At 35.0% G+C, this 27,710-nt stretch overlaps 1 protein-coding gene across 4 annotated transcripts in view; it reads right to left on the reverse strand.

Annotated features, from left to right (window-relative positions):
* AGTPBP1 (ATP/GTP binding carboxypeptidase 1) overlaps positions 1-27,710 on the reverse strand; it is a 165,562-nt gene that overhangs the window by 92,852 nt on the left and 45,000 nt on the right. For all 4 annotated transcript variants that reach the window (XM_045469902.1, XM_045469901.1, XM_045469904.1 and 1 more), the window contains exons 5-11: positions 24,702-24,765; positions 24,109-24,255; positions 21,801-21,932; positions 18,873-18,966; positions 11,703-11,740; positions 7,901-8,109; positions 5,675-5,852 (exon numbers count right to left, since the gene is read on the reverse strand). In XM_045469902.1, coding sequence (XP_045325858.1) covers positions 5,675-5,852; positions 7,901-8,109; positions 11,703-11,740; positions 18,873-18,966; positions 21,801-21,932; positions 24,109-24,255; positions 24,702-24,765 — 862 coding nt within the window. The remainder of the gene's footprint in view (positions 1-5,674; positions 5,853-7,900; positions 8,110-11,702; positions 11,741-18,872; positions 18,967-21,800; positions 21,933-24,108; positions 24,256-24,701; positions 24,766-27,710) is intronic.

Consider the following 27,710-nt stretch of genomic DNA (forward strand, 5'->3'; position numbering starts at 1 on the left):
AGCTCTTCAGGGTTTTAAAAACACTCTTTCTCATATATTTCCATCACTTTGTGGTTGGTTATTTATTGTTTTTGCTGTGTTTGTGGGGGTGATAAGCATTAGGACCTCCTGACCTTCCCTCTAGCTGACATCACCTTCTTCAAATTCCTTTGGACTTCCGTTTCCAATGTGCATTCTAATGGTGAAGATGACAAACTCCTCCCTACCTCCCAAGTGTCTGTTCTCTCCTTCCCCTTAGTAACAGAGCCTCTGAGGTTTTGCTAGAGGTTATTGATTCCAGCCTCCCTCACAGTGGTTATAGACATATGATAAGTTTTTAGCCAAAAGTATGGGAGGCAAAGTGGTAAACACAAAATTCCAGGCCACAGAAAATTGCCCATTCCCGTTTCTTTCATGACCATTTTCCACATGTACTTGAGGAAACCACCATAGGAGAGGATGAAAACAAAGAGAACTGTTTCCTTTGATGATCTGTGAAACAGAGGCCTACTGCCCAGGCTTATCTGCCCATCTTCTGGATGAATATGTAAGAAAAAACAATCTTCTATCTTGTTGCAGTATAACAAAGCGGCTCTGGAGACAGAATACCTAATTCAAATCCGGGTCCTCTATTTACTAGACATTTGACCTTGAGCAAGTTCCATAAGTTGTGTCTCCATTTCCTCATCCATAAAATGAGTGTTGCTGGGAGCATTATACAGGCTAATACATAATGTGCCAGGCAAGAAGTATGTGCTATGAAAGTGTCTGTTACTATTGTTGCCTGAGTGACTATGGTACTGTCCTAGGTCACTCTGTAACAGCAGCTCAATTCATCCTAATTAACACAGTCACCAAATTGCCATAGGTTCCTCTGGAAATAGCAAAAAATTAACTATTCATATTACATATATGTAGTAACCTGGGTCAACGTATGCCAATGTACTAATAGCAGTTAGCCATGGATAAACAAGGGAAGAACTGACATTCAGAGAATGAACTATAAGAGAGAAAGAAAGGGACTGAATTCAAAAAAGTCTATTGCAAACAAGAAAGATGACTGCCTGGATAGGGAGGAAGGAAAGTGCAGTTCAGTATCAGAGAGAAAATGTTTTTAATTTTTAACCAAATCTTTCAAATATTTTCCTTTACACATCATTTTCCTTTGGTTTTCTGTTCCAGATGTGAAATGTCATTTAGCTTAGAGTGTCTGAGGCCTTCTTTTCTATTCTAATGAACAATATCAATCATTATAATTATACAATTAAAATCAGGGAATATAAATCAATCCTTGTTACTCGGTCTTCAAAATGTCCTTGGCTCATTTATACTAAAAACTAATAAAATACAGGGAAAAACTTAAATGCCTTTCAACAGGACACTACTTAGATAAATTACATTATATCTATATGATGTAACAATTACAAGGAATGAGTCAGAATTTTTTGTAAGGTTTTGGAACGTATATTCCAAGGAGTTTATTTAGCTTTTGCTATTGCTCCTTAAATGTGATCCACTTTCCCTGTTTTCTAAATGGTTTTGTTCCTGTATCTGCATACATAACCCAGGAAAGCTACTGAATTTTATACATGTATCTTATAAACAGTACTTCAAGAACTTTTATCTTGTCTAAGACACATCTTCTTAACTGACTTGCTGGGATTTTCTACATAGACAGTAATATCCTCCACAGATACTGACAGTCACTGAAAGAGTAGGCTAAAGTTAAGACCCTTCCTTTCCCAGGCTTATGGATCTGCCTAGAGCTTTCAAAATGATGTTACTGAACAATGGTTGAGCAAGGCATTCTCTGACATTTCATTACTGTGTGTGATGTTGGCTATTGATCTGAGTTGGATAATATCCAGCTTGTCCGGGAAATATTCCTGGATTCCTTAAGAAATTTGATCTGAAACTAAGAATGATTTTTATTAAATCTCTTCATGGCATTTAGCAAGGGACTCATTGGTTTTCTTCCTTTGACCTATTGTTAAATTCTATTAATTAAAATCTTAATATTACAATGAACTTACTTTTTAAAAAATAATCCTTAATTGTCATGAAAAATACAGCTCAATTCAATTTTCTAATATTTTAGGACTTTTATATTTTCGTGAGTGACAATTATCTCCAGTTTCAGGTTATTCCTACCAGGCTTTGATTTCAGAACGAAGCTGCTTCTAAACTTGCCCTTTTATCCTATGCTCTGGAAAACAAAGCACAGGAAAGTTTCTTGAAAATTAAGATCAAGTCATCAGTGTCTGGGGTCTTCACTGAAGGCAACCTCACCTGCAGATTTTCTACTCTTTAGGTCAATTTTAGTTACTCACATTTGTCTAAAATATTGTCCATTTAAATCATATTTTGAAATGTATTAACAGGACTTATCTTTTGCATCCATTTGGATTGGATGAACTTCCTCAATTTGTTTTGAAAGAAAAATAACACTGTGTTTCCATGAACTTCTCCTTTTTAGTCAATGTTTACAATGTTATCTATCTTTGCTCTAGTATTTATGACATACTTCTTATTATCTAACCTGTATGAAATAATCCCTGCTGTCTTGTTTTAAACATTTGTTCAGTATAATACTGACTCTTCTGAGATGGGACTAACAGCTATACATCTGCCAATCTATTTACTTTCAAGCTTTCAATCCTGCTGTGGTAAGAGTCTCCAGAATGTATCAGCTACTTACACTCTAGAACCCAACCTGAGATTCTTCTCCTTTTAGTCAGAGTATTTTATCCACTTAGATATCTTATTACTAAAACTGATTTGCTGGTTGTTGCTTTGTATTCAGCACTCTCAGGATTTCTGTGCATCTCTGAAGTCTCCTTGCTTTTCTAGAACAATAAATAGATCTCTTCAAGATGTTTTCTCAAGGGAAAAAAGTACATAATTTTATATAGAATGTCGAAGTGTTCACAGTCTCCGAACTCCATCCATGGATTCCTATGGTTCAATAGATCCCACACTAAAGATCCCTGTTTCAAATGTTAATTTTACATTTTAAAACCCATATCTGAACCACTATTTCTATAATTATTTTAGAAATGCAAGAATAGTGTAATATTCCTAAGAATAGGAACTCCAACAATATAAATAATATAAATTATATGTAATATAAATATTATAAACTTTAGTTTATTTGTGTAAAAGACCCAGTTTGCTATAGCTGAGGATTATGTATCTTTGGCCAAGAGTTTGTAGATGTATTTCAAAAGAATATTACAATTATCTAGTGTTACATAATTAATACTTTGTAATGTTTAATATAATTATTCTGCTACCATGTAATCTTAATTCATCACTGGCTGAGCTGGAGTTATATTTCATATGATTACTTCAGAAAGGATACCTGGATAATCTACTTCCATACCATTATATACCGAAGAATATGTCACCTTCACATACAGAAGGAAACTAATAAGTTTTCAGAAATCTTGAATCAGGACTCTTCCCTTCAAATCTCTGTAGACACTGCTTCACTATCTCTTGGTATTTAATGTTCTAGAGACTAAGTCTCAAGGTCAGCTCAGTTCCTTCATCAACAAATGTTACATGCACACAATCTGTGTCTAATAGATGCTGAGGATAAAATGAAGGGAAAAAACAACAGTCCTATCCTCATGGAACTTATATTCTACCTGAGGAAGGTAAAAAATAATGAAAACTGTGGGTGCCTGGGTGGCTCAGTTAGTTAAGTGCCCGACTTCGGCTCAGGTCATGATCTCGTGGTTCGTGAATTCGAGCCCCGCGTCGGGTTCTGCGCTGACAGCCCTGAGCCGGGAGCCTGCAGCCTGCTTCGGATTCTGTGTCTCCCTCTCTCTGCACTTGCCCCACTCATGCTCTTTCTCTCTCTCAAGAATAAACATCAAAAAAAAGTAATGAAAACTGTGATAAACATAATTAAGCCTGATACATGAAAAAAAATGGTAAACAGAAAGAAGGTATTTTCCTTGTGTCTGAACAGTTGCTGTTAAAACCCTCCTCTCACATCTTAATCACGAAGGCTTGTTAGTCAATGTAAATGTCCATTTCTACTTTAGTGATCCATTAGTCTGAGATGAAAAAGAAAAGGAGCCCTCAGGAAAATATCATCTCTGTGTCATTTTTTCCCCATGTTTGCTGAATTCACTGCACTAGAAGTCAGTTTTCTCGACCTATGTGATTATTCTGGACACTGAATAAAGAACACTATGGGGTGTACCCTATATCCTATCCTCCTCCCAGTGTTACTACCTGTTATATCGACAGAAGTCTCCCCAGCTTTCTACGAGTTGCAACCACCACTTAAACCCCTATAATTCTACACTGAGACACAGGACAGAAAAGGATTCTAACTGCTCCTTGACTGTCCCTCCAAATAGGTGCTACTGGCACCTCAACGTGGAGTCTGAGAAGTTGCATTTACAGAAAGCTGAGTAGGGAGCTGATGCTCTTCTTTAATATATTCGTATCTCCACCATGTTTGTTGCATGTTCCATATCTGATTTTGAGTTGTTTTGTTTTGTTTTGTTTTTTTAAGTAGGCTTCACGCCCAGTGCAGAGCCCAACGTGGGGCTTGAACTCATGACCCTAAAATCAAGACCTGAGCTGAGATCAAGAGGCAGTCACTTAAGGGACTGAGCCATCCAGGTGCCCATGCATGTTCTGTTTGTTTCATGAGAATGCTTCTTTTACCTTGTTTTCACTTTTGGTACAGCTCTTACCCTATTTTTAAAGTCTGTGGTAATTTGAAATGCAATGGGAAAGAGAAATTAACTGTTTTCACTTCACTGTCTTACTCAAGTCCCTGAGTTAGTTGTAGATTTTTAAACCTTTTAAAGGCAGTTTCTGAGTAATCCATTTTGATATTTTGTGTGGACTAAACTTGTACTTTAATAATAAAATGTTTTTTTAAATAATATCTTAACAGTATACTCTGTGGCATATACCACTAATAAATATATATCAAGAATAATAAAATTAATTATAATTACCTGGAAATTCTCTTAAATCATTTATTTCAAGTAATTGCTTTTAAATATAAAACATCTTCCATTTGTTTTTGCAAAAAAGTAACTGACAAGAAAATACTTTAGAAATTCTATCAATAGCCTAGACTACATTCTCTTTTCCATTTTGCTAGGTCTTAACCCCCCAAAAAAAATCTTTTTCCCCGCATTAAGAAATTAAACTCTTACTTCTTTTACTATGTTCTCAGCATTGTACTGAAAACGACAAACAGCCAACTTCTGATCATTTCATTATTTTCACTCGGGTAAGTCATGTGCAAGTTTTACTTAGCATAAACCATAACATTTTTGGCAATTAGGTATTCTTGACTTTAAAAGAATGAAGGCTCATCAAAAAGTTATCAACGTAGGCCCAAATATAATTACCTAAACATTTAATGTTACGTTCTTATCCTTTGAAAATTTATTTAAACTATGAAATAGTGCTCCTATATGTAATGCATAAATTTTTTCAAATTCGAATTTACATAAATGTAATATTCCACACTACTTCCCTTAATTATCAGACTTCAATTTCTTATATTTAAAGAAATATTTAACTAAAACATAATATGAAAGTTTACTGTGTGTATGTAGGCCTTCTTTTATTGAGGAACTAGAAACAAGAAATAAAAAGTCAACAGTCACACAATTCCAAGAACCACTGAAAGCCAGCAGTAAATATGTCATCTTACCTTCAGGGGGTAAACTGTAGAGCTGGGCCACAGGCCCAGTCACAGGAATAACTGGCAACTGGAAATGGAAAGAACTTTTAATCGTTGGGAGTGGCAGGCGATTTTTAGGAAAACACTTCCTCATTATTAGACTGGAGGTGTTGACAAGAGGATCAAGGGTCCTAACTGCCAAACATTCCTGTTTTTTAAGAAAACAAAAAAAGAAAGAGAAAAGAAAAAAGGTAATATGCCTTTGGTGAATAACTGAACCAATTTTACATTACTTCATAAAGTAATACATCAATAAATTTCAAGAGACAAATATCACAAAAAAAAAGTATTTTTTTTTATTATAAAGTAGCTTTGGCTATTCAGAAGGGTCTCTTCATAAATAAGAACTTCATATGGCAAATTTAGTTAATACTTTTCTCAAAATATTTTAACTAAGCAAAAATAGTACCATCTTTGGCACCAAAGTCACTGAAGTATATCAACCCCTTTTTACCCCTGGTTTCAGTTACCCATGGTCAAGTCTGGTCCAGAGCCAATGATCTTCCTTCTGACCTAAGGTCAACTGTCAGAAGGTCAATATTAGCCCTAATGCTACAACAACATAACTACATCACTCACCTCCCTTCATCTCATCACACAGGCATTTTATCATCTCATGTCATCCTAAGACAGATGAGTGCAGTACAGTAAGATATTCTGAGAGAGAGGGACCACATTCACTTTTTATTACAGTATATTGTTGTAGTTGTTCTATTTTATTATTAGTTGTTAATCTCTTACTGGGCCTAAGTAGTAAACTTTATGATAGGTATGTATAGTATAGGAAAAAACACATCATATATATAAGGTTGACTACTGTCTCAGGTTTCAGGCATCTAAGCCAGGGGGTCTTGGAATGTATCCCCCACAGATAAGGCGGAGCTACTGTGCCAAGTAATATTTATGAGTAAAATTTATAAATATAAATATTTATATTTACTTAGCAAGCCTAGGGCATAAAATAAAAATTCTTTTTAATGTAAGGGAAGAAGGGAAAAAAAAGCATTAAGTAAAAAACACAGTAAGAGAGAAAGGTGTAAGAAATAAAAAGGAATGTGCATTAGCTAAGCCTGTCTCAGAACTGTATCAGTTATCATACAATAGCACCTCCAATAAGCTGGCTCTTCAGCTTATAAAAAAACAAGTAGCCTGAATACCACGATTTTAAGTTTCAATAGTTTTAATTTGCTGTCCTGGTATCTGATCTTGAGAAGGGGTAATGAAAGGGGAATTTGAATCTATAACATATAACACTATTATTATTATTATTATTACTGACAGCTGGCATTTAGATAGCACTTTGATATCCCATAAAATTTTCAATACAAATTTTCACATCTAGCCTGTCAGAATAGATGAGAGATTAAGGCTCAGACATGTTAAGTGACATAAACAAAGCCACTCAACTCTTCCTAATATACCAATTATCCATCACTGTCTATATTAGGAATAGTAAATACAAGTGCATATGATTGATGTGGAAAAGAAAAAGCTTAGGGTAAACGTAAATCGTGTGTTCAGATATCTTAACTACTGCCACGTAGAAAAAGACTTGTGTGTAAGACCGAGAGGGCACAACCAAGATAATGGTTGCAATTTTCAAAAAGACAGATTTCTTTCTAGTAATTATAACCTTCTAAAAACAAAAGGGTTGTACTGTAACATCCCCATTGTCCAGAGCTGACAGTCCTCTTGCTAAGCCTTTTGTCAAGAAGGTTTATGGTGAAGCTGGCTGGCAGGACTAGGATTCCTAACTCCAGGGTTCACTTTTGTACCTTCTCTATGTAAAAATGCTCTATCCAGAAGGGAGACATTGACAGCACTCAGAGGCAACAGAACTATCTTACCAGCTGTAAAGGATCCATAAATACCTTATGAGGGAAACATGCAAAACTGAGTACAGTCAACTGCACATCTTAGAAAACATGGCTATATGGAGTCCCTTCCTGCCCAGTGGATGGATTTAGACACACATCGTCCTTTTTGCCTATGAGGAAAAAATCTTATATTGTGGAGATATGCACCGGGCACTTTCTCCAACTCACTGTGAGGTCACGTGAGAAATGACTGCACCTTTTGGTTTTCAGATTTTTTTCTTAAACATATTTATCATACTTTTGTGAGTATTTATAGAAATACTAACTTTCTTAAGAACGAAATATTAACACATAACCAGGAAGAAAACAAAAAACTCACTTGTGAAGTGTTATAGAGAATTTTCATCCCATTGGCATCTATAAATGCTTTTCTTCCCAACTTGATGTTTGTAACACTTTTTAAACTCTGTAAAATTCCTTTCCGAATGAGCATGTTTCTATGCCGGTTATCATGGCGGTGCCAATCTACATAAATTGTTAAAAGGACTTGGACATATCCTCTGTCTACAGCTCTCCTGGCGTTTGTTTCTTTAACAAAAGAAAATTGAGAAAGAATATTTTTTAAATGACAAGAGAAACTGTTTGAATAAATCAAATTAAAAATACCGCTACAATCTTGTAATGAGTTCTTACAACTTTTTTTCCAAAAAGAAAAAATATGTAGGAGCCACACATTTATTCTTTTTATCTAACAAAATAAAAGGTTCAGATGACTACATTTTCCAGAAACCTGCCCAATATATTGTTTTATGGTTAATAAATATCAAAATATCTTTAATACAATTAGGGCTACATCTTTTTAAACGTGAATACTAAAGTTTCATGTAGTTTAAAACTTAAACCAACTTTGATTACAGTGAATATATAAGCCTTTACCTTATTGGCTGTGAGTATGATTTTGTTTAAAGACATTATCATTATTGTAAGTCCTATCATAAACCTTGTGTTTCCACTGAAATTAACTCCATTGGATTGTAGCTTCAATTAATACTATAATACAGTATTACAATCTATATGTGTTTCCAATGAAATCAACTGCTTCAATTACCCCCACAACTACATAAATATCCATGCAATAACAATGGTAAGTTAAAAATACTTATACAACTTGAGAGCGCCTGGGTGGCTCAGCCAATTAAACATCAGACTCAACTACAGCTCAGGTCATGATCTCACAGTTCCTGAGTTCGAACCCCACCTTGGGTCTGCGCTGACAGCACAGAGCCTGCTTGGGATTCTGTCTCCCTCTCTCTCTGCCCCTCCCCTGTTTGCTCTCTATCTCTCTCTCAAAAGAAAAAAAAAAAAATACTTACACAACTTTTAGTCAATGTTTTAGAAATGTAAGGAGCACATTACTGCTTTCTGATCATTAATTGTTTAATGTAATAAAAAGTACATTAAAGAGCTTTTTTGTAAATGGTCACTTTTACTGGGGTAGAATTAACAGAAATTTACAAAGTTGATCTACTTTATTATTTGTAAAGTGTTACTATTTTAAATTATTAACCAAAAGGGTACATTTCACTAGAATAGCAGTAGGGGAATCCTATCATAGCAACATCCTGAGCCACCCATCACCACATAGGTAGGCCATTGATAAGAGCACAAAATAATGTGGAATACCAACCCATTGATTGGTTGGTATTTATTTAATTACTTAGCTTCTTTAATTACAAAGAAATTCCAATCTCTTCCTAAGTTTACCGCCTGCCTCATGGCATAGGCACTAAGATAACAGTAATGTTCTGCTGCTTTTAGTTACCTGAAAGAATTACTACAGCTTCCAAATGTGCTAATACGTACCTAAAACATAAAGATACTGAGATCAACAAACTTATTAATGCCCTATCAGAAGGCATTAGAGAGCTGGAAGAAATTCATGTGGGGAGTGAAGCCTTCTTGTGTAAAAGCTTTAAAAACCTCTATTGTGTCTTGAAGAGTTTGTCGGCCAAAGCTGTGGCTATTTACAAAATCAGTTCAATAGTTTTGACTAACAGGAGTTTCGTGTACTGTAAGGGAATACATACTTTGTTTACACCACCTGGAATATATAAGCCTTTCCTTTCGTTTACTGTCTGTGAATACGATTTTTCTTACAAGACATTATGATCACTGTAACACCTATTACAAAACGTGGTTTCCACTAGAATTCCCAACAGCCTAAACGGTATTTATATGAAATAATTTAAATTCTTTATTAAAGATCAAATAAGAAACCTGCCCATAATTCAAACACAGGTGCTGAGTGAAGAGAAGTGAACAGAGCTATCTGCAATCTGCAACTGAGCACAACTAAAAAGTTTAGTAAAGGGCTTTTTATTCATGTGTTCAGGATACCTAACTCAAAATCAGCCTATGTCTCTTCTTCCCTCTCTGGTTAAAAGAAATTCAGGTTCCCCTTCAGACTGCAGCATCTCATCTATACTCTAGCGATGGCACCCAAGTGCCTGTCATTCTGCACTGGGCATGAATCCAGGTTCTTTGCTTTACACTCACTCAGGCTTATTACAGTAATCTCATTTACCCTTTTAAAGTAAATTACTGCGCCCTCCAAAAAAAGCAGTTAAAAAAAAAATCAATGGGTAAGAATGTTCCAAAATGCCACAGTGCATTTAAAAACATGCAGTGTGCTACTAAATATGCATTTAAAAATATGCAGTGTGCACTATCCTTCTAGTGCCATGTGCCATATGAAAACATGTTAGATAGGAACTAGACTCATCCTACTGGTCAGTCACATTTTTACCTGATGGGGTAAAAGGATATGTTTGCCCACCATAGTCCTTTGAAGGACGAGGGAGTAAAAGGAAGAATACTTTTTAAAATGGAAGATACCAGATTTCAGTCATCTTAACCAATTCCTACAAATAATTGGAACTTATGAGGGCGTTTTTACTGACTTAGTGATTTTGTTATCAGTGATTCTGAAAATTAGTAAGCTTCAGTTTTAATAGCTATTTTAATCTATTCTAAATCAAAAACATATGCCTATATTAATTTAAAAATTAATCTGTAACAATTTGAACCACAAAGTCAGGGCACAACAAAGCAAGGCTACAACTATCTTTGAAAATTAACCCAAGTATTCTGATCTTGGTCTAAAGTTTATCCTATCAAATATGGAAATAAAGCTACATGGCTAATCTAATTGAGTACTACACATTTCATTTCAAAGATAAAACGGTTAACTGAATTTTATATTCTCTGGTATGTAATACTAACACCTAAGTGACTTTTTAAATAAATCATTACCAAACACCAGATTTTCAAACAATTAATCATTTGCTACTGTTCAAATGAACAACTCTGGCCATTCAAATCTAAAGGCAACCTAGTCGTACCCTTGATTAGACAGTTTGGGGGGAAAATAAGATAGAAAGCCATAACACATATCCTTAGGACTAAATGTTACTGTGGTCAAAATGTTAACCTAGTCAAGCAATGAGACTGGAAGTGCTAACAAAAATTACAAATTAAAAAGCAGATAGTGAGTATCTTAGAGAAAATATATAATGTAGATAAATTACTTTCCAAAGGAACTGTACCATGAGACACATTTACTCCAAATGCTTAAATTCTGAAGATCAGAAAACAGTTGCTTTAGTTTGTAAATGAATTTAGTAAACTGTAAATTTACATTAAGTCACTTTTTAATGATATAAACTTGAATTTGATAGAAATAAAATTTCTAATAGGAGGTTTCTACATGAAAATCGTGTGTTCGATATAGTAGAGACAGAGTTGTTCGAAATATTTTCATAGTAAATATCCTCAATACCATGTTACCTTCACTTTTTAAAAGACGATACTTAGGTAATATTCACATACTACTTTCTTCTGTTGACAAGATTTTATGTTTACATAATGAACTTATAAAAAGGAACCCCATGTACTTGAAAAAATTCCATAAGTGTACTGAACTATACTATACAATAGCTCAATAAACATAAATGACATTAGCTAGGACATATATCGATCAACCATATGAAAAATCAACTTTGACATTTCATTATCACAAACCAGCTTTATAACTACAGACTAAATCTACATTTCGAGTTTCTTTAACATAGTAGAATACTTGGAAAAATAGTATCTAGTATTTCTAGTATTTAAAAACTTACTTGATTTTAGCAATGCAGCAAGAGTGTCTAAAGCAACCCTGTCAACGTGAGAAAACACAAACAACAACAAAACTAGTAAAATTAATCTACAATAGTAAATTCAGACATCTTTTCAGTTAAGTAATTATTATCTATTCCAAAAGTCATTCCTGTTATAGTCAATTACATATGGTCTTTCTCTGTATGGACCTCTCCCTTTAGGTTAAAATCAAATAGGAGGAAGATTGAAATATTAATAGGCAAGCACCAAAAAATATTTTTAAGGAAGAAAATTAACATTTTAGTCTTTATATCAGAGATTAGATGAACATACTCAATTATTGTACTTGTATCTGACCCTGACAGTTCACAAAATAGCAATATTAAGAATTAGAGGCCTTGATTCACAAAAATTTTAAAGAAGTGTTAACACAAATAAAATTTTTAACTACAAAACTCTACAGATGTTCATAGTTACCTGACTTAAAATTATTTTAGCTCTATCACACAATAATCCTAATATTTAAAGTGATAACAAATGTAAACTATTTTTAGAACTGGGAGGTTAGGGGAGAAGTATGAGACGTTAGCATTTTTCAGCCATAAGGCATCAAAGAAAATAATGAACCTAATTAATACCTCAAAAACTCTTACTGCCTATTAAAGGACAGAGGAATTGCCCAGAAACTTAAAAGTACTTATATTTTCTTTGAACATAAATACTCAAATACACATAGTAAAATCAACTGCCATTAATCAGCTTTAAAAATACACAGAACATCACTGTGGAAAATCCTAGAATCAAATACTTTTTTAAATAAGTTACTGAAAACTTGGCACTTGATTTCAGTAACTTTAAAAATATAAGGCTACATACAACATACAGTACCTCTTAGTAAGACTTCAAAAACTATCATTAATTTGCATAAAAATATGCACTTTGTCAAACTTAAGCACGTCGCTCATCATTAAGCATTTGTTGAATGCCTACTAGACACCCAGAGTAGCCAGTTTCTTCATTGGGATCAAATCAGCAAATTTCTCTCTTCCACACTTTTACAGTCTAGATACTGTGATAGAATGTACACACCTGTGAAGAAACTACTCAAGAAATGAAAACCAGAAACAAAGCAATGAAGGAAAAGCTGCACACATTAGTGTAAAGGCAACACGGAATGCCCAGAGTATTTGTTTAAAGGTAAAGAGCACAGCTGAGTGGGAAACTGAGGATGGATACTGGTTCATGGTAAAATGTGCAGCAATGATCTAGCACTAGGCACAGAGTAAGTGCTCATTTATAATAAATGCTCATTAACAGCCATACTTTGGTTTATTGACACAAATAAAGCAACGCTATAAAGCTTTATTTAAGATGACATTCATAAAAAGGAAAACAAAAGTATATGCTTTAAAAAATGCTACAAATTCATACTTGTTATTTTCTCAAAACAATGTGAAGTTTTCATAATGGTGAGTTAAAATTAAATGAAAATTATAAAATTACATACTGAATTTTCATAGCACTAAATCATCAGTAAGAAACTTTCCATAACCTCACAATTACGTAATAAAATGTACACAAGACTGTAAAACAGAAATAAGGATGGCTTTGAAATTGGTCAAAATTAAAACACAGAACTAAAGGGATACTCCAAGGGAAATGCCAATACAAAGTACAAAATAGAAAAGAAGAGCTGATAAGTGCCAGAAATTATTATAGGTGCCTCATATATGTGTTTTCTAGTTAATTCTTAAAACAATCCTGGTCCATAGAACTGGCACATTTTATGGATAAAGAAACCAAAGATTTCAGAATATAATGTGCCTAGGGTCCCATAAAAACTAGGTGCTATGAAAAATGAGTAATACAGGCCTCTTGTTGAGAAAGAAAATTATGAAATCAGAAATACTGGTTTCCTCCAAAAAAGATGTTGAAATCCTAACCCCCAGTACTTCGGAACGTGACCTTATTTGGAAACATCGTCACTGCAGGTGTAATTAGTTTAAATGAGATCATACTGGAGTAGTGGCCCTTAATCCATCATTATTGGTGCCCCTATAAGAAAAGGGGAGACTATCTGAAGACAGACACACAAGAAGAGAACACCACGTGAGGAGAGAGGCTAAGATTGAAAAGCGGCAGCTACAAGCCAAGAAACACCAAAGACTGCCAACAAACCACCAGCTAGAAAGCGGGGAAGGATTCTCCCACAAAGGTTTCAGAGGGAGCAGTGGCCCTGCCGAAAGGGTGATTGTGGACTTCCAGCCTCCAGAACTATGAGACCATAAATTTCTGTCATTTGAAGCCACAAAATTTGTCCTAGGTACTTTGTTACAACAGTTCTAGGAAACAAATACAATCACTTAGCTGCAATCACTTGCAATGACTTAATCTACTGTTAAGTCTTTATTCAAAATACAAAAATCCTAGAGTACTGTTAGAGAAACAGTCTTTCTTTCTTTGAACCAAATAAAAGTGTCTCTGACAGTTTCTAATCCTTAAATTACATGTGTTTTGGGTTCATGTTTATTCTTCAATACTGGCAAAACTGGGATGTGAACCCAGTTCTTTCTGCTGCCAAAGCCCATCATGCTTGTTCCACAGCTGCACTACATTAAAAGAAATTATGAAGTTCAGTGCAAAGTCCTCTTGATGTTTTTACCAAAATGTTATTTAAAAGGTTATTTTTAAAACCTTCAGCACAAAAAAATTCTGGAATTCTCTGACACGTATAAGTCAATACAAATTTATAATATAAAACTTACAAAAGAATTTTAGAATAACAGATTTATTGAAATGCACAGTTTATATTAACTGATTAGAATTTTTCAGTTTCACTATTTTATACTTCCTCATAGATTTTCCCAATCTTCCTATGTCCCAAACAGAATAATACAACCAACAATGAATGGCTTAAAAAGCTGCCTATGGCTTATTCCTTTAGGAGCAGTAAGGGAAGGAAGCTTTAGCTCCAGGTTCTCATGAAGTCACATTTCCTTTAAATTAGGGGCTCAATCCTTATCGGGACATTCAAGAACCCACTGCGCCCTAAGTTGCTTCCTTCTGGATTAACAGTGTATATATCTAAAACCTAAAATTGGAAACGGAAGGAAATCCTCAAGGGCCGCACTGCCGTTTAAACATAAATAATAACCCTAATCTTATTCCTCTAAACATGGAGCATTATTTCAGAGGAGGAAGAACAGCAAAACAAATGTTCTATATGTCAAAATTTTATAATTAAGGGAGAGACCCTAAGATTATTAAAAATGATAAAGACATCGAGATACTGATGCTCAGCCAATGAACTGTTTATTGTTTTTAAAGTAAAAATAAAGTAAAAAATTTGTTTTTTGTTTTTAAATATAAATACAGGAAGGAATGAAGGGATAATTTAGATAGCTCTATTCCTTGCTTAGAAGTTTATACCCACTATTTCTACATAATTTTGGATATACTCCCATATTGGATATTCTAATGACATTTGTGAAATGTTCTGTTTCTCCTAGGAACATTTTATATTAGATTTGGTAACTGGTTAGAATAGACTAATGTAGACTTTAAGAATGAGATCAAAACCATGAGATAAAAGATAAATTAAAAAGTACTTTTAGGAGCGACTGGGTGGCTCAGTCAGTTAAGCGTCCGACTTCGGCTCAGGTCATGATCTCGCCGTCCATGAGTTCGGGCCCCACGTTGGGCTCTGTGCTGACAGCTCAGAGCCTGGAGCCTGTTTCAGATTCTGTGTCTCCCTCTCTCTGCCCCTCCCCCGCTCACGCTCTGTCTCTGAAAAATGAATAAACCTTAAAAAAAAAATTTTTTTTTAAAGTACTTTATAGGTCAAGGGGAGAAATGGCATATAAATTAAAAAATAAAGAATATGCTTTTAGTACTAAAATTCACTCACACCCTCATTACTACATTAGTTATCGAAACTAACTACACTGCACTCATAGGCACTGTGATCATTATAACAATCATCTCGGGGCGTCTGGGTGGCTCAGTCGGTCGAGCGTCCTGCTTCAGCTCGGGTCATGATCTCGCGGCTTGCGGGTTCAAGCCCTGCGTCAGGCTCTGTGCTGCCAGCTCAGAGCCTGGAACCTGCTTTGGATTCTGTGTGTGTGTGTGTGTGTGTGTGTGTGTGTGTGTGTGTGTGTCTCTCTCTCTCTCTCTCTCTCTCTCTCTGCCCCTCCTCTGCTCATGTGTGCGCACGTGCTCTCTCTCAAGAATAAACATTTAAAAAATTTAAAAAAGAAAAAAAAAAGAATCATTTCATTAAATCCTCAAACCAAACTTCTGAGGGGTCCATGTTACCATTTACAGACAGGAAACCGGGGCTTAAGTAAGGTAACCTACTTCGTACCTAGAGCCAGTCAATGACATGCAAATCCAGTTCCGCCTGCCTCCAGAGCCCACTCACTACACTACACCATTCCTATAAGTTGGTTTTACTAATTGTGATACAACCATTTTCTTTGTTTTGTTACATTTCATGAGATGCTCTAGGACTGTGTGTGATCTCTGCATAAGTAAGTATGTTAAGACATCCCACCAAACAATATTTAATGAATAATCATATGCACAAGTCAGCTCCATTTTCTAAAAGGGTAAAAGCTGAAATATTTGACCTTTATTTAAAAAGAGTGGAAAGACTGGAAATGTTCTGAACTTATTTGTAAAATTTGGTAAAATAGTTGATGTGGATAAATTCTTTCTCATAAAAGAACCATAGCTAATAAAAGTAGAAAGAATGAGAAAATTAGAAAAGTCACTATTCTGCAACCCCTAAAGAAATAATGGATCTAGACAATGTCATGAAATACTGCTAAATTATTAGGTGGAAAGTAGAGCCATCACCTAAACTCAGTGATCTCAAGTGGTACAAAACAGAGTACCCAGCACATCTGAAACCTTTTGATCAGAAAAAATGAACCCAAATCTAATCAATCCTCTAGCTGTATCAGTCTACAGGAAATTCAAGGGACATACCTACATGTTAAAGGACCCCAGGATACAGTCATCTTAATCCAGAATGTTGGGACAACCTACAAGACATCACCCAGGTCCTTCAAGAAATAAATAAAACAGAACCAAAAAACAGGGGAACTGTTACTGATTGTTAAAGATTATGAGACACAGCAATCAAATAAAATGTACAGATCTTATTTGGATCCTGATTGGAACAAGTCAACTGTAAAAAAGGCATTTCAAAGACAATCAGAAAGTATCAGGGGCGCCTGGGTGGCTCAGTCGGTTAAGTGTCCAACTTCTGCTCAGGTCATGATCTCACAGTTTGTGGGTTCGAGCCCCGCGTCAGGCTCTGTGCTGACAGCTCAGAGCCTGGAGCCTGTTTCAGATTCTGTGTCTCCCTCTTTCTCTGCCCCTCCCCTGTTCACGCTCTGTCTCTGTCTCAAGAATAAATAAAAACATTAAAAAAATTTTTTTAAATAAAGGAAGTATCAGATGATATTAAGGGATTATTAATATTGCTGGACAATGAAACAATATTCTGGAAACACTAAAAGGAAAAAGTTGTGTCTGATGATAATCATACTAAAGAATTCACAGAACAAATGTTACAGCCAATATTTGCTTCAAAATACAGAAAGAAAGAAAGAAAGAAAGAAAGAAAGAAAGAAAGAAAGAAAGAAAGAAAAAAAGAAAGAAAGAAAGAAAGAAAGGAAAAGAAAAGAAAAGAAAAGAAAAGAAAAGAAAAGAAAGAAAGAAAGAAAGAAAGAAAGAAAGAAAGAAAGAAAGAAAGAGAAAGAAAAAAGAAAGAAAAAGAAAGGACAAGGAAGGGAAAGCTGAGATAAAAATGCCAATGTTGGTTACTGCTGAAACTGGGTGGTGGGTACATCACAGGGTTCTATTCTAGTTCTGCACAGGTCTGTAATTCCTCTAGTCTATTTTTGTGTAGGTTTGGAAATTTCCTAAATGTGACAAGGAACAATGTGTGTGTCCTGTTTGGATTCTGATTCAAACAAACCCATTAAAAAAAAGGGCATTTTGGGGCGCCTGGGTGGCGCAGTCGGTTAAGCGTCCGACTTCAGCCAGGTCACGATCTCACGGTCCGGGAGTTCGAGCCCCGCGTCAGGCTCTGGGCTGATGGCTCAGAGCCTGGAGCCTGTTTCCGATTCTGTGTCTCCCTCTCTCTCTGCCCCTCCCCCATTCATGCTCTGTCTCTCTCTGTCCCAAAAATAAATAAACGTTGAAAAAAAAATTTAAAGATAAAAAAAGGGCATTTTGAGACAACAGGAGAAAAATGAACACAGAATAGATTTTAGGTTATATTAAGGAATTAATAATTTGGTTGAGTATGATTTTAGTATTTTGGTTATTTTTTTAAGTCCCTATTTAGTAGAGTTAAATACTGAAGTATTTAGGGAAAAATGATAAAATATCTTGGATTTTTTTATAGAAATATATATATTTGAATTGCATATATGAATGAAATATATGAATGGCATCTGGGATTTGCCTAAAAATAACTCAGCATAAATAAAAGTATAGAGGGGGATTAAATGGCAGAATGTTGATAACTGTTGAATCAAGTAAGTGATTAATAAACCTAATTCAAGATAATCATTCTAATATAATATAAACCCCAGGTATCTTTGAAAAACTCAATATTTTTTTTAAAGAATATGGCTTAAAAAAAAATACTAAATATAACCAAATAACTGGAAACTGCTTTCATTTTTGAGGCTGAAAGACCTACAAATGAATAGATATATATCTTGGAATATACATATCTCAAGAAAAAAGAAAAAAAAGACATTATTTTGACAAAAAAGAAATGTATAAATTTAAAATATGTTCAGATAATTGTGAGAATGAAGGATGCAGTCACTGAAAGACTGCAAAACTGGGTAGGGGATATAGTAGGCATCCAATAAATGTTTCTGAATGAATGCTACTCTGTCAATGAGGTTTTTCCTCTTCTAGTATCTAGGAATGTTCTACATCCAAATTTCCATAACACTATATTCAATGACTTTAAAGCTTTCTAATTTTGATACACCTTTGAAGATTAAACTTTATATTTTAAAAATCTTTATCATAATAAAATCACTAAGAACTAAGAAAGGACCCTCGATACAATATAACTCAACCTGCTGGCTGTGCAGATCAAGAAGAGGCCCAGAATAACAAAAGATAGACCTCTATTTATACTCAAAGCATTTACTCACTTCATGAGACCCGAATTCTTCTTACTAAATGGTCCAATGATTTTAAACAGCAGCTCCACAACTCCATTTTTCCCTAAGGATACTGAATTCACAGCTAGGAGGGAGAAGAAAGAATGTAAAATGATGTTAAAACCTCAATAAATAGAAATGTGTATTCTTGGTAATACATGGCCAAAAACATACACAAGTTCTGTAGCAGATATGAACTCAAGGCCTCATGACATCCACCTTAGCCAATCACTTGAAGGGAAGATTTGGTTGGGGGTGGGGGGGAGAGGGGGAGGCAGTTATTTACTACCTTACAGGGAAATTATGAAAGAAGTTATATAAAACCACACAATGTTACTACAAAACAAAAATAGTTTTAAATTGCTCTGTTTGTTTCTTCAATAAATTTAGAGAACTCTTAAATACCAGGTCATGGAGAATCAAGGACAACAACTGAGAACACAGTAGAGAGGAGCATGACAGTAACAATAAACAAATCATTACTACATTATTTTCTAAATAACTAAGAGTTGTAAGCTGTTTAGGTTACACCTGTGTGGAGCCCCAAATCCATAATGAAACTGAAGGTATCTCTGTAGAAATTGATGCCTGGGCTCAGTCTTTACCAATGAAGAGGAGCTAGCAAGGACAGGAATTGCTGTAAGGGAATGTCTCTGGAGACAGGGATAACACGGAAAACAGAACAGAGTCCGTGAACAGCACGGGTATAAAGTCACACATTAAAAGATAACAATATCAGGGGATGACTGGGTGGCTCAGTCGGTTGAGCATTCAACTTCAGCAGGTCATGATCTTGTGGTTCCTGAGTGTGAGCCGCAAGTCAGGCCCCATGCTGACCCTGTGGAGCCTGCTTGTAATTCTCTCTCTCTCTCTCTCTCTCTCTCTCCCTCCCTCCCTCCCTCCCTCTTTCTCTGCTTCTGCCCTGTGCGCATGTGCTCTCTCCAGAAAATAAATATTTAAAAAACTTAAAAAAGCAAGATATAATACCAGACAAAAGCATATCAGTAGGAAGATGAGGTAGGAAAAGAAGGTAACAAACTATAAAGATCCCCAGAAGTTGTTAATTTGTTCAACTACAGGGAATTGCCCAAAAGGAACAACCAATCAGACATGCATTTTAAATACAGGTCAGATCTCACAGCACTGTGGGGAAGACAGATTTGAAAGACATGTAGATCCTGAGAAACTTAACAGAAGACCATGGGGGAGGGGAAGGGAAAAAAAAAAAAAGTTAGAGAGGGAGGCAGCCAAACCATAACAGACTCTTAAAAACTGAGAATAAACTGAGGGTTGATGGGGGGGTGGGAGATAGGTATTAAGGAGGGCACCTGTTGGGATGAGCATTAGGTGTTGTATGGAAACCAATCTGACAATAAATTTCATATTAAAAAAAAAAGAAAGAAAGACATTTGTTAGCAGGCTGTGGTCTACGTGAGAGGTGATGAGACCTCAACCAAAGCAACTGTGGTGAGGAAAAAGAGGAAACAACTTCAGAGTTTCACACAGAATACACAATTACCTATCCAGAAAATTGTGCCTAACGTTTTCAACTCTGAACACATAGATTTTTAAAAATTATAGATAAACCATTACTAGCCTTCTAGTGGTAAATTCAATATGTTGCCACCAAAAATATAAGCTCAAGTTTTGTATGATTATTTTAATTTCTTCTGTATCTATTTTTCCATTATCCCTTCTAATTTTACCTCTGCGCTGTCGTCTTTTTTCCTTCATTGGGGTATTTGGTGGTCTACCTGTTTATTTTTTTAATTTTATTTGAGTGTAGTTGATACACAATGTTACATTAGCTTCAGGTATACAACTTAATCATTTGATAAGTTTATACATTTGGTATGTTCACCATCAGAATAGCTACCATCTGCCCCATTACATCACTATTACAGTATTATTTTAATCCAATCAATTTATTTTTTACATCAACTGGGTGTTCTTTTTCCTGTACTTTTCCTGCTTTTTCCTCTGCTTTCCTTGTGTTTATTGCTCTCTTAACTTCTTTGGTTAGAAATCCAATTCATTTATTTTCTTCTGTTCTTTTTAAATTATCTAGTGTTAATTCTTTAAGTGGTCAGAGCTATTTTCCTATGAGCTCACCTTTAGCCATAGTGTCAAAGTATAGCTATCGACAAATACATACACACACACATTTTTATACATACACACACACACACACACACACACACATCTCTCTACCACTTGGACTATCATTATTCTACAATGATATTCTGCCATGATATGGCAGAATCATGTACTCTCCATGTACATCATATCATGTACTCTACAATTTCAATTTCAAGGTGTCTTGTTAACCACTCCAATCCCATAGTCAGGGAATAGAAAGAAAATTCACACCTCCTAGGTTTGGGACCTAATATTAGTGAGAGTGTGTGTGTGTGTGTGTGTGTGTGTGCGTGCTAGGAAGCTTTCTCTCTGTGATCCCTCTTCTCTGCAGCTTCCTCGGAGGCTCCTATACTATTTTCTTCTGTTCCACTACTTCCCTATTGATTGCTGAAGGTAATTAGCTCTAGGAGACTATGCTACCACATGCTTTCCCTCTCAGTTTTTCTCTCATCTGTGAAAATCCAAATAGGCTCAGCAGTTTTTCCAGCTGCCAACACTCACCTATTCTTCCACATCTTCCCACAGGCTGTCTATTCATCCCCTTCACTACAGGCTTTTACAAATGGCAGGAAATGAGAATTCTCAAGATTTTGTCAACTTACCTTCCTACCACTTATCGCTTTTGTGGCAGTGGGGTTAGGAGTTACCAAGAGTCATATTAAATATTCTCTTTTCTTGTCTCCAATTTTTAGAGATTTATGGAGCTTAGGTACTTCCCCATTTGCATTTTGTGTAACTTGACAACACTGAGTCAACTAAAAGCAGCCCTAAAATACTTACAATTGGCAGAATATACTCGTAAAAGCTGAAGACAAGGCAAAACCAAGCGATGATTCTGCAAATTCTGTTTGACCAAATTCAGAGTTATATTCAGAGCTCCATTAATTCTAGCTTTCACTCCAAATTTTTTGTCTGTTAAAAAAAAATGAACAAACACAATTTAGCCATGTATAACTTTTGAATGAAATAAAAATGTCATAAAGCAATGAAAATTTAAAAACTTATATTATGAATTCATATTATCACACATAAAATTGACCAGAAGTAACTAAAATTGGAATTGCTTTCTTGTATATTTTTTATTTATTTTTTATTTTTTAGAGGGAGTGTGCAAGCAGGGGAGAGAGGATCTTAAGCAGACTCTAAGTTCTTTCTGCAAGGAGGCTGACAAAGGGCTTGATCCCACAACCCTGAGATCATGACCTGAGCCAAAATCAAGAGTTAGACGTTCATCCGAATGAGCCACTCAGGCGCCCCTCTTACATAATTTTAAAAGATCCCTTAAACTTTTAAAACATGGCCTGAAAGAAAGTACAAAAGGGCACATTGGGAGGATAGCACACAGGGACAGAGGTTGAAAAAGTTCAACTGTCATGAAAGGAATAATTTAACTGCTCCACTACATATATTATTCAAAGGAACACCATCACAAGGTTAGGGAGAATTATAAAGAATCTAAATGTCCATTACCAATATTATTTATTTCATATTAACTATATTTTTCAGACTTAGAATATAAATTAATGAAAATATAAACAGCTTAAGTAAAAGATAATCTAGCAAATATTATCAAATAAGTTTCTAAAGGATCTAATTCAACACAGAAAAGGAGAAAAAGAAAAGTTCTGGATTTTTATGCTCACAAAGAGATTAAAATAGTCTAAGAAACAATCTGGATAACAAGAACAATGTTAAGATTTCAAACATAGAAAATAAGCAGGACCAGCAAGCAGAGTTATGTCATTAACAACAGGAATTTTACATCAAAAAGAACTAAACATTCCTGAGGAAAAATTACTCCCATCTCACAGGGCGGGGGAGGGGGGGGGCAGGGGGCAAAAAGTATAGAAAGTCACTCAAAGAATTACAGCGCAATTTCCTTGAATAACAAAAATGGAAAACTAGTACAAATAATAAAGGAGATACCACAAATTTAAAAGTATAGAAGACAATAAAATAAACCATAACTTAGAAGAGACATTAAAGAAATACAAATATAAATTCATGAATGTCTTAATTTCATGAAAAGCAAAGGAAAGCTCTAAAAAAGGAGGAAGCATGAGATAACAATAGTCATCATGAAATAAGGTTTCCTTGTTTTATTTCTCATTTACAGCAAAAATCTCAGCAGGGAGCCCTTAAACTTCAAATATGAGAGTAAGGAAAAATAAAAGTTGACATATTTCTTACATTAACTGAATATTTGTTTAAGTATTAAGGCCCTTAAGACAACTGGAAAATTAAAGTCATCTCAGAGATGCTTTGAGGGAACAATTGTTAAAAGTATTAAATATTTATACAGTAAGGATATGTATGAAATACATAATAATACACTGAATACACATATGTAAACACTTTTTAGAATAAACAGTTTAACCAAAAGCTTCCAAGTTTAAAACTCATAGGTACACCACAAGGCAATGGCAGAACTCTTAAAAAATTGCTATACTAAGAGTTCAGAGAATCATTTTAATCTGTGTAGCTAGACTACTATAAACTGAATTTAGGCTCTATTCCAAGGATGCCCTTTCTCTGTTAACCTAACCTAAATCACCTTTGTTTCAAATCCCATGTTTTCTCAATTTCTATTTTTTAACATATTGCAGGTCTTAACTGTTATAATAATCGGTCTTACAATATTTTATATCTCTTTTGATCTTGACTAGGTCATAAGCTTTTTAAGCACTGAGACTGTGCAGTACAAATATGACTATTAATGAAAAGTGAACACATTTCACCTCCATGTTCCTCAAAGCATTTCCATCCATACTCCCTCCTTCCAGCTCCAACAATATCCATGCTATATGTGTCCTTTACACACATACAAATGCAGGCACACATACACTAAGACACACTTGTGATTTTGACATATTTTTCTTCCTTTTTTCCAACCTATGTAAAGGCATTCCTCGTGAATTTAGGATCTCCCATTCTTGCAGGCTACTGCAGTTGACTGTAAAAAGTAGTCCATAGCTAAGACTGAGAAAAAGCCGTACCATTTTAGATGTTCAAAACTGACCAAGTTTCAAGGCACACAGAATCAGTGTCACAAATGGTTCTATGATGAACACACAAGTGAAACCCTTACCTTTTGGTCCAATCTTTGCAAGAATAGAATGAATCTGCACCATTAACTCCTCATTCTGGGGAGATTCTTTGCTAGCGTTCGTAAGTAACTGCAACAATATTTGTGAACCACCTTTGGCGACCAAGAAACTCGCTCTTCGACCTCCACCTAAAAAAAAAAAAAAAAAAAAAAAAGATTGTTTTTAATTGTTTAAACAGCAAATCCTCCCATCACATATTAAAAACATCACAACTTGTTAGCATTCAAGAAATACTTCAAGTGATGACTTCTGAAATCAAATACCTCAAAATCAAATTTTCTTTCATTTCATTTAGTATTTTAGTTAGAAAAACAGCAGAAGGAGTAAATAAAAGTGATGCCAAAATTCTACACTCAAGGCTCTGGAAATGGGTTTTGGAGTGGTTTGAGGGATACTGGAAGATCCCTCAAATCAAAAACAATGCAACAATAAGAGTATGACATTTCAGCTTCCAAATTCTGATACTCAGAACTGTCTCTATATGAGTATCAAAAAATTCCAAATAAAGTACACATAATACATTGTTGATCACTGTTTACAAACAGAAATTAGACCAAAGGAAACAAAAACTTACCAGCTGACACCAGCTCAACAAGAATGCTTAAGATATTAAGTGTAGTTTGAAGATCTTTCGTGTTCTGAAATAAATAGTTTATTTGCTGTATTAAACCATTGTAAATCTGTGATTCCCAAACCTTTTCTGTTCCTGTTGTGAACTACATATATTTTTACAAATGACCCTTCCAATTTCTCTGAGAACAAATGTATTTGGGCTTCCACTATTCCCACTCATCACTTCAGGAGCTTCTTCTTGCCCAGGAGACTGTTTGCAGGTCATCTGAGCTATTATTTTCTTAGTACCAACATAATTACAAGAGGAATTCATTTGTCATTTGAATTCATCATCTTCTACCAAACAGAAAATACAAATAAATGAATCAAAATGTGAAAGGCACTACAGTGTATATATGGTGACTACCCAGTCACCCAGCTCCCCTCTCAGAAGGCAACTGCAGTACCAGTTGCTTGTGTATCCAGCCGAAGATAATGTGCACACATAAAAGAAATCCATGTAAATGGAGGTGTATACACAGACTTCTACAAATGGTATTGCCCTATGGATACTAGTCTATACATTGATATTGTTATGTATGAACAAATGGTTTCTTAACTCTTTTTTAGGGGCTACAGGATATAATCCACTATATATGGTGATGCCATTGTTTATGAAACCAGTCACCTACTAATGGAGTGTTTAATTTTTCAAATCTTTTGCTATTAAAAAACTGTAACAAAAAATTAAGTACATGTTTATACGGAATCAAGTACATCTCCATATGGGACGAATTCCTGGAGTTTCTGGGTCAAAGAATATGAGCATTTACTTTGATGAATATTACTAAATTGCTCTTCATGGAGTAATTTACACTCCCACCAACAATGTGGAAGAGTATTTCCCAAAGTCTGGACAACCAATCTAAGAAGAGAAAATGTTTAAATACTTTCCTTTGGTTACATTTCTCTTATTAAAAGCGATGCTTGGATCAAGAAAACCACAGATAAAGCAGAATTATGACCTACTTAGAGAATTTCTTCACCCCCAAAGTAGAGGAATGTTACAATGTTTATACAGAGGAATTTCAAAAGTGCTGTGTATCAGTGACTGGCAGGAGTCTCTTACTCTTCCCCTTTCCAAAAGGGAATGAGTGTTGTCTCTGCTTCACCATTTTAGCTTATAGACTAACGGAACCAAAAGGCCACATCTAGATCAGTTAGAGGATTATGCATTAACCAGAAACCCTTGTCTTAGCATTGGAGATATTAAATGGACCATCAACTCACTAGAGAGGAATCTGAAAGAAGAGAGGGCCAGGCAGACATCTGTTAAAAAGAAGAATGGACTATGGCAGAATATTATTACGTGTTTGGCAAACTGATTTCATCTTCTTCCTGGGTACACAGTCAAACCACATTTTCCAGCCCTCTGTAATTAGGTTTGGGCCATGCGACTGAGCTCAGGCCATTGGAACCTGAATGGAAGGAACCTGTATTGTCATGTCGAGGCCTTACCCAGACAAGTCTCCCATATGTAATTCGCCACCTCCCATCCCTGCTGACCTCAGTAAATTGTGATAAAACAAACAAACAAAACAAATGGTGTTCAATCTCAAGTGCCATTTGTGTTTCTTTTCCTGGGAACTGTCCAGAACGTCTACACATTTTTCTATTGGGTTACTGATTTAATTTTTCCTTACTCATTTGTAAAACTTCTTTATATGTTAAAGAAGTTACACAAGTTGAATGTTTTTTCCTCAGTTTGCCAAGTGTCTAGGGTGTTTTTTTCCTACATACTTTTGTTAATGGAGTTGAATTTATCCATCTTTTCCTTTATAACTCCTGAGTCTTTTTTTACATTAGAAAAGCCTTCCAGGACACCTCAGTGGCTCAGTCAGTTAAGCGTCCAACTTGGGCTCAGGTCATGATCTCACAGTTCGTGAGTTCAAGCCCCATGTTGGGCTCTGTGCTGGCAGCTCAGAGCCTGGAGCCTGCTTCAGATTCTGTGACTCCCTCTCTCTCTGCTTCTCCCCTGCTCAATCTTTGTCTCTCTATGTCTCTCAAAAAATAAATGAACATTAAAAAAAAATTTTTTTAATAAAAAAAAAAAAAGCCTTCCCTGTTTAAAGATTATTTAAAGATTTCTCCCATTACTTCCTCTAGTATTATGATTTTATTTTCCAAGCTTAAATCTTTGCTGGATATGGAACTTACTTTGGTGTAGGAAGTAAGGATCCACTACACTTTTCTAAGTGGCTACCAATCTATCTGAGCTCCACTTAGTAAGTAATCCCTCCACTTCTCACTGATCTGAAATGCTACCTTTCTTAGATGATATTAAATTCCCATGTGATCTTAATTTATTTCCAGAATTTCTATTACACTGATGTCTATTACTCATGCACAATTTCTAAGCTATCTATCTGAATTACTAAAATTTTATAGTGTTCTTTGATATTTGATGCAGCAAGTCTTTTCTCATTTCTCTCCTTTTTCAGAAATGTCCTTTCTACTCTTGCTTTTTATTTTCCCATCGGACTTTAGAAAGAAAACTGTTAATGTTTTTATTGAAATTACTCTAAACTGACGAATCAATTTAGGGAAAAATGACATATCATTTTGAATAGAAAGTGATTCCTACCAAAAAACATGAACTTACTCCCTGTTCTTTTTTTTTTTTCCAGCTCTATTGAGATATAATTTGACATATAGCACTGTGTAAGTTTAAAGCATACAATGTATTCACTCCCCACTCTTAACACCGCACTGAATAAAATTTAAAATCCTGATTCTGAATATATCCTGCTGTTCCACCCAAAAATTTTACATTGGGATAGAAATTTAATTATTACCAACATAATATAGTTATTCAACCAATACATGCAGTAAACTAAATCACAAATATATATCACCTAACACAATAAATGAGAATTTCCAATATCAATCATTTATTTCCAGCTAATGCCTTCTTATTACCAACTGGAATGGCATGTTAAAATTTAAAATATGGTTACATGATAATCATCAG

Source organism: Leopardus geoffroyi, chromosome D4 (assembly GCF_018350155.1).
Source record: "Leopardus geoffroyi isolate Oge1 chromosome D4, O.geoffroyi_Oge1_pat1.0, whole genome shotgun sequence".
Taxonomy (NCBI): Eukaryota; Metazoa; Chordata; class Mammalia; order Carnivora; family Felidae; genus Leopardus; species Leopardus geoffroyi.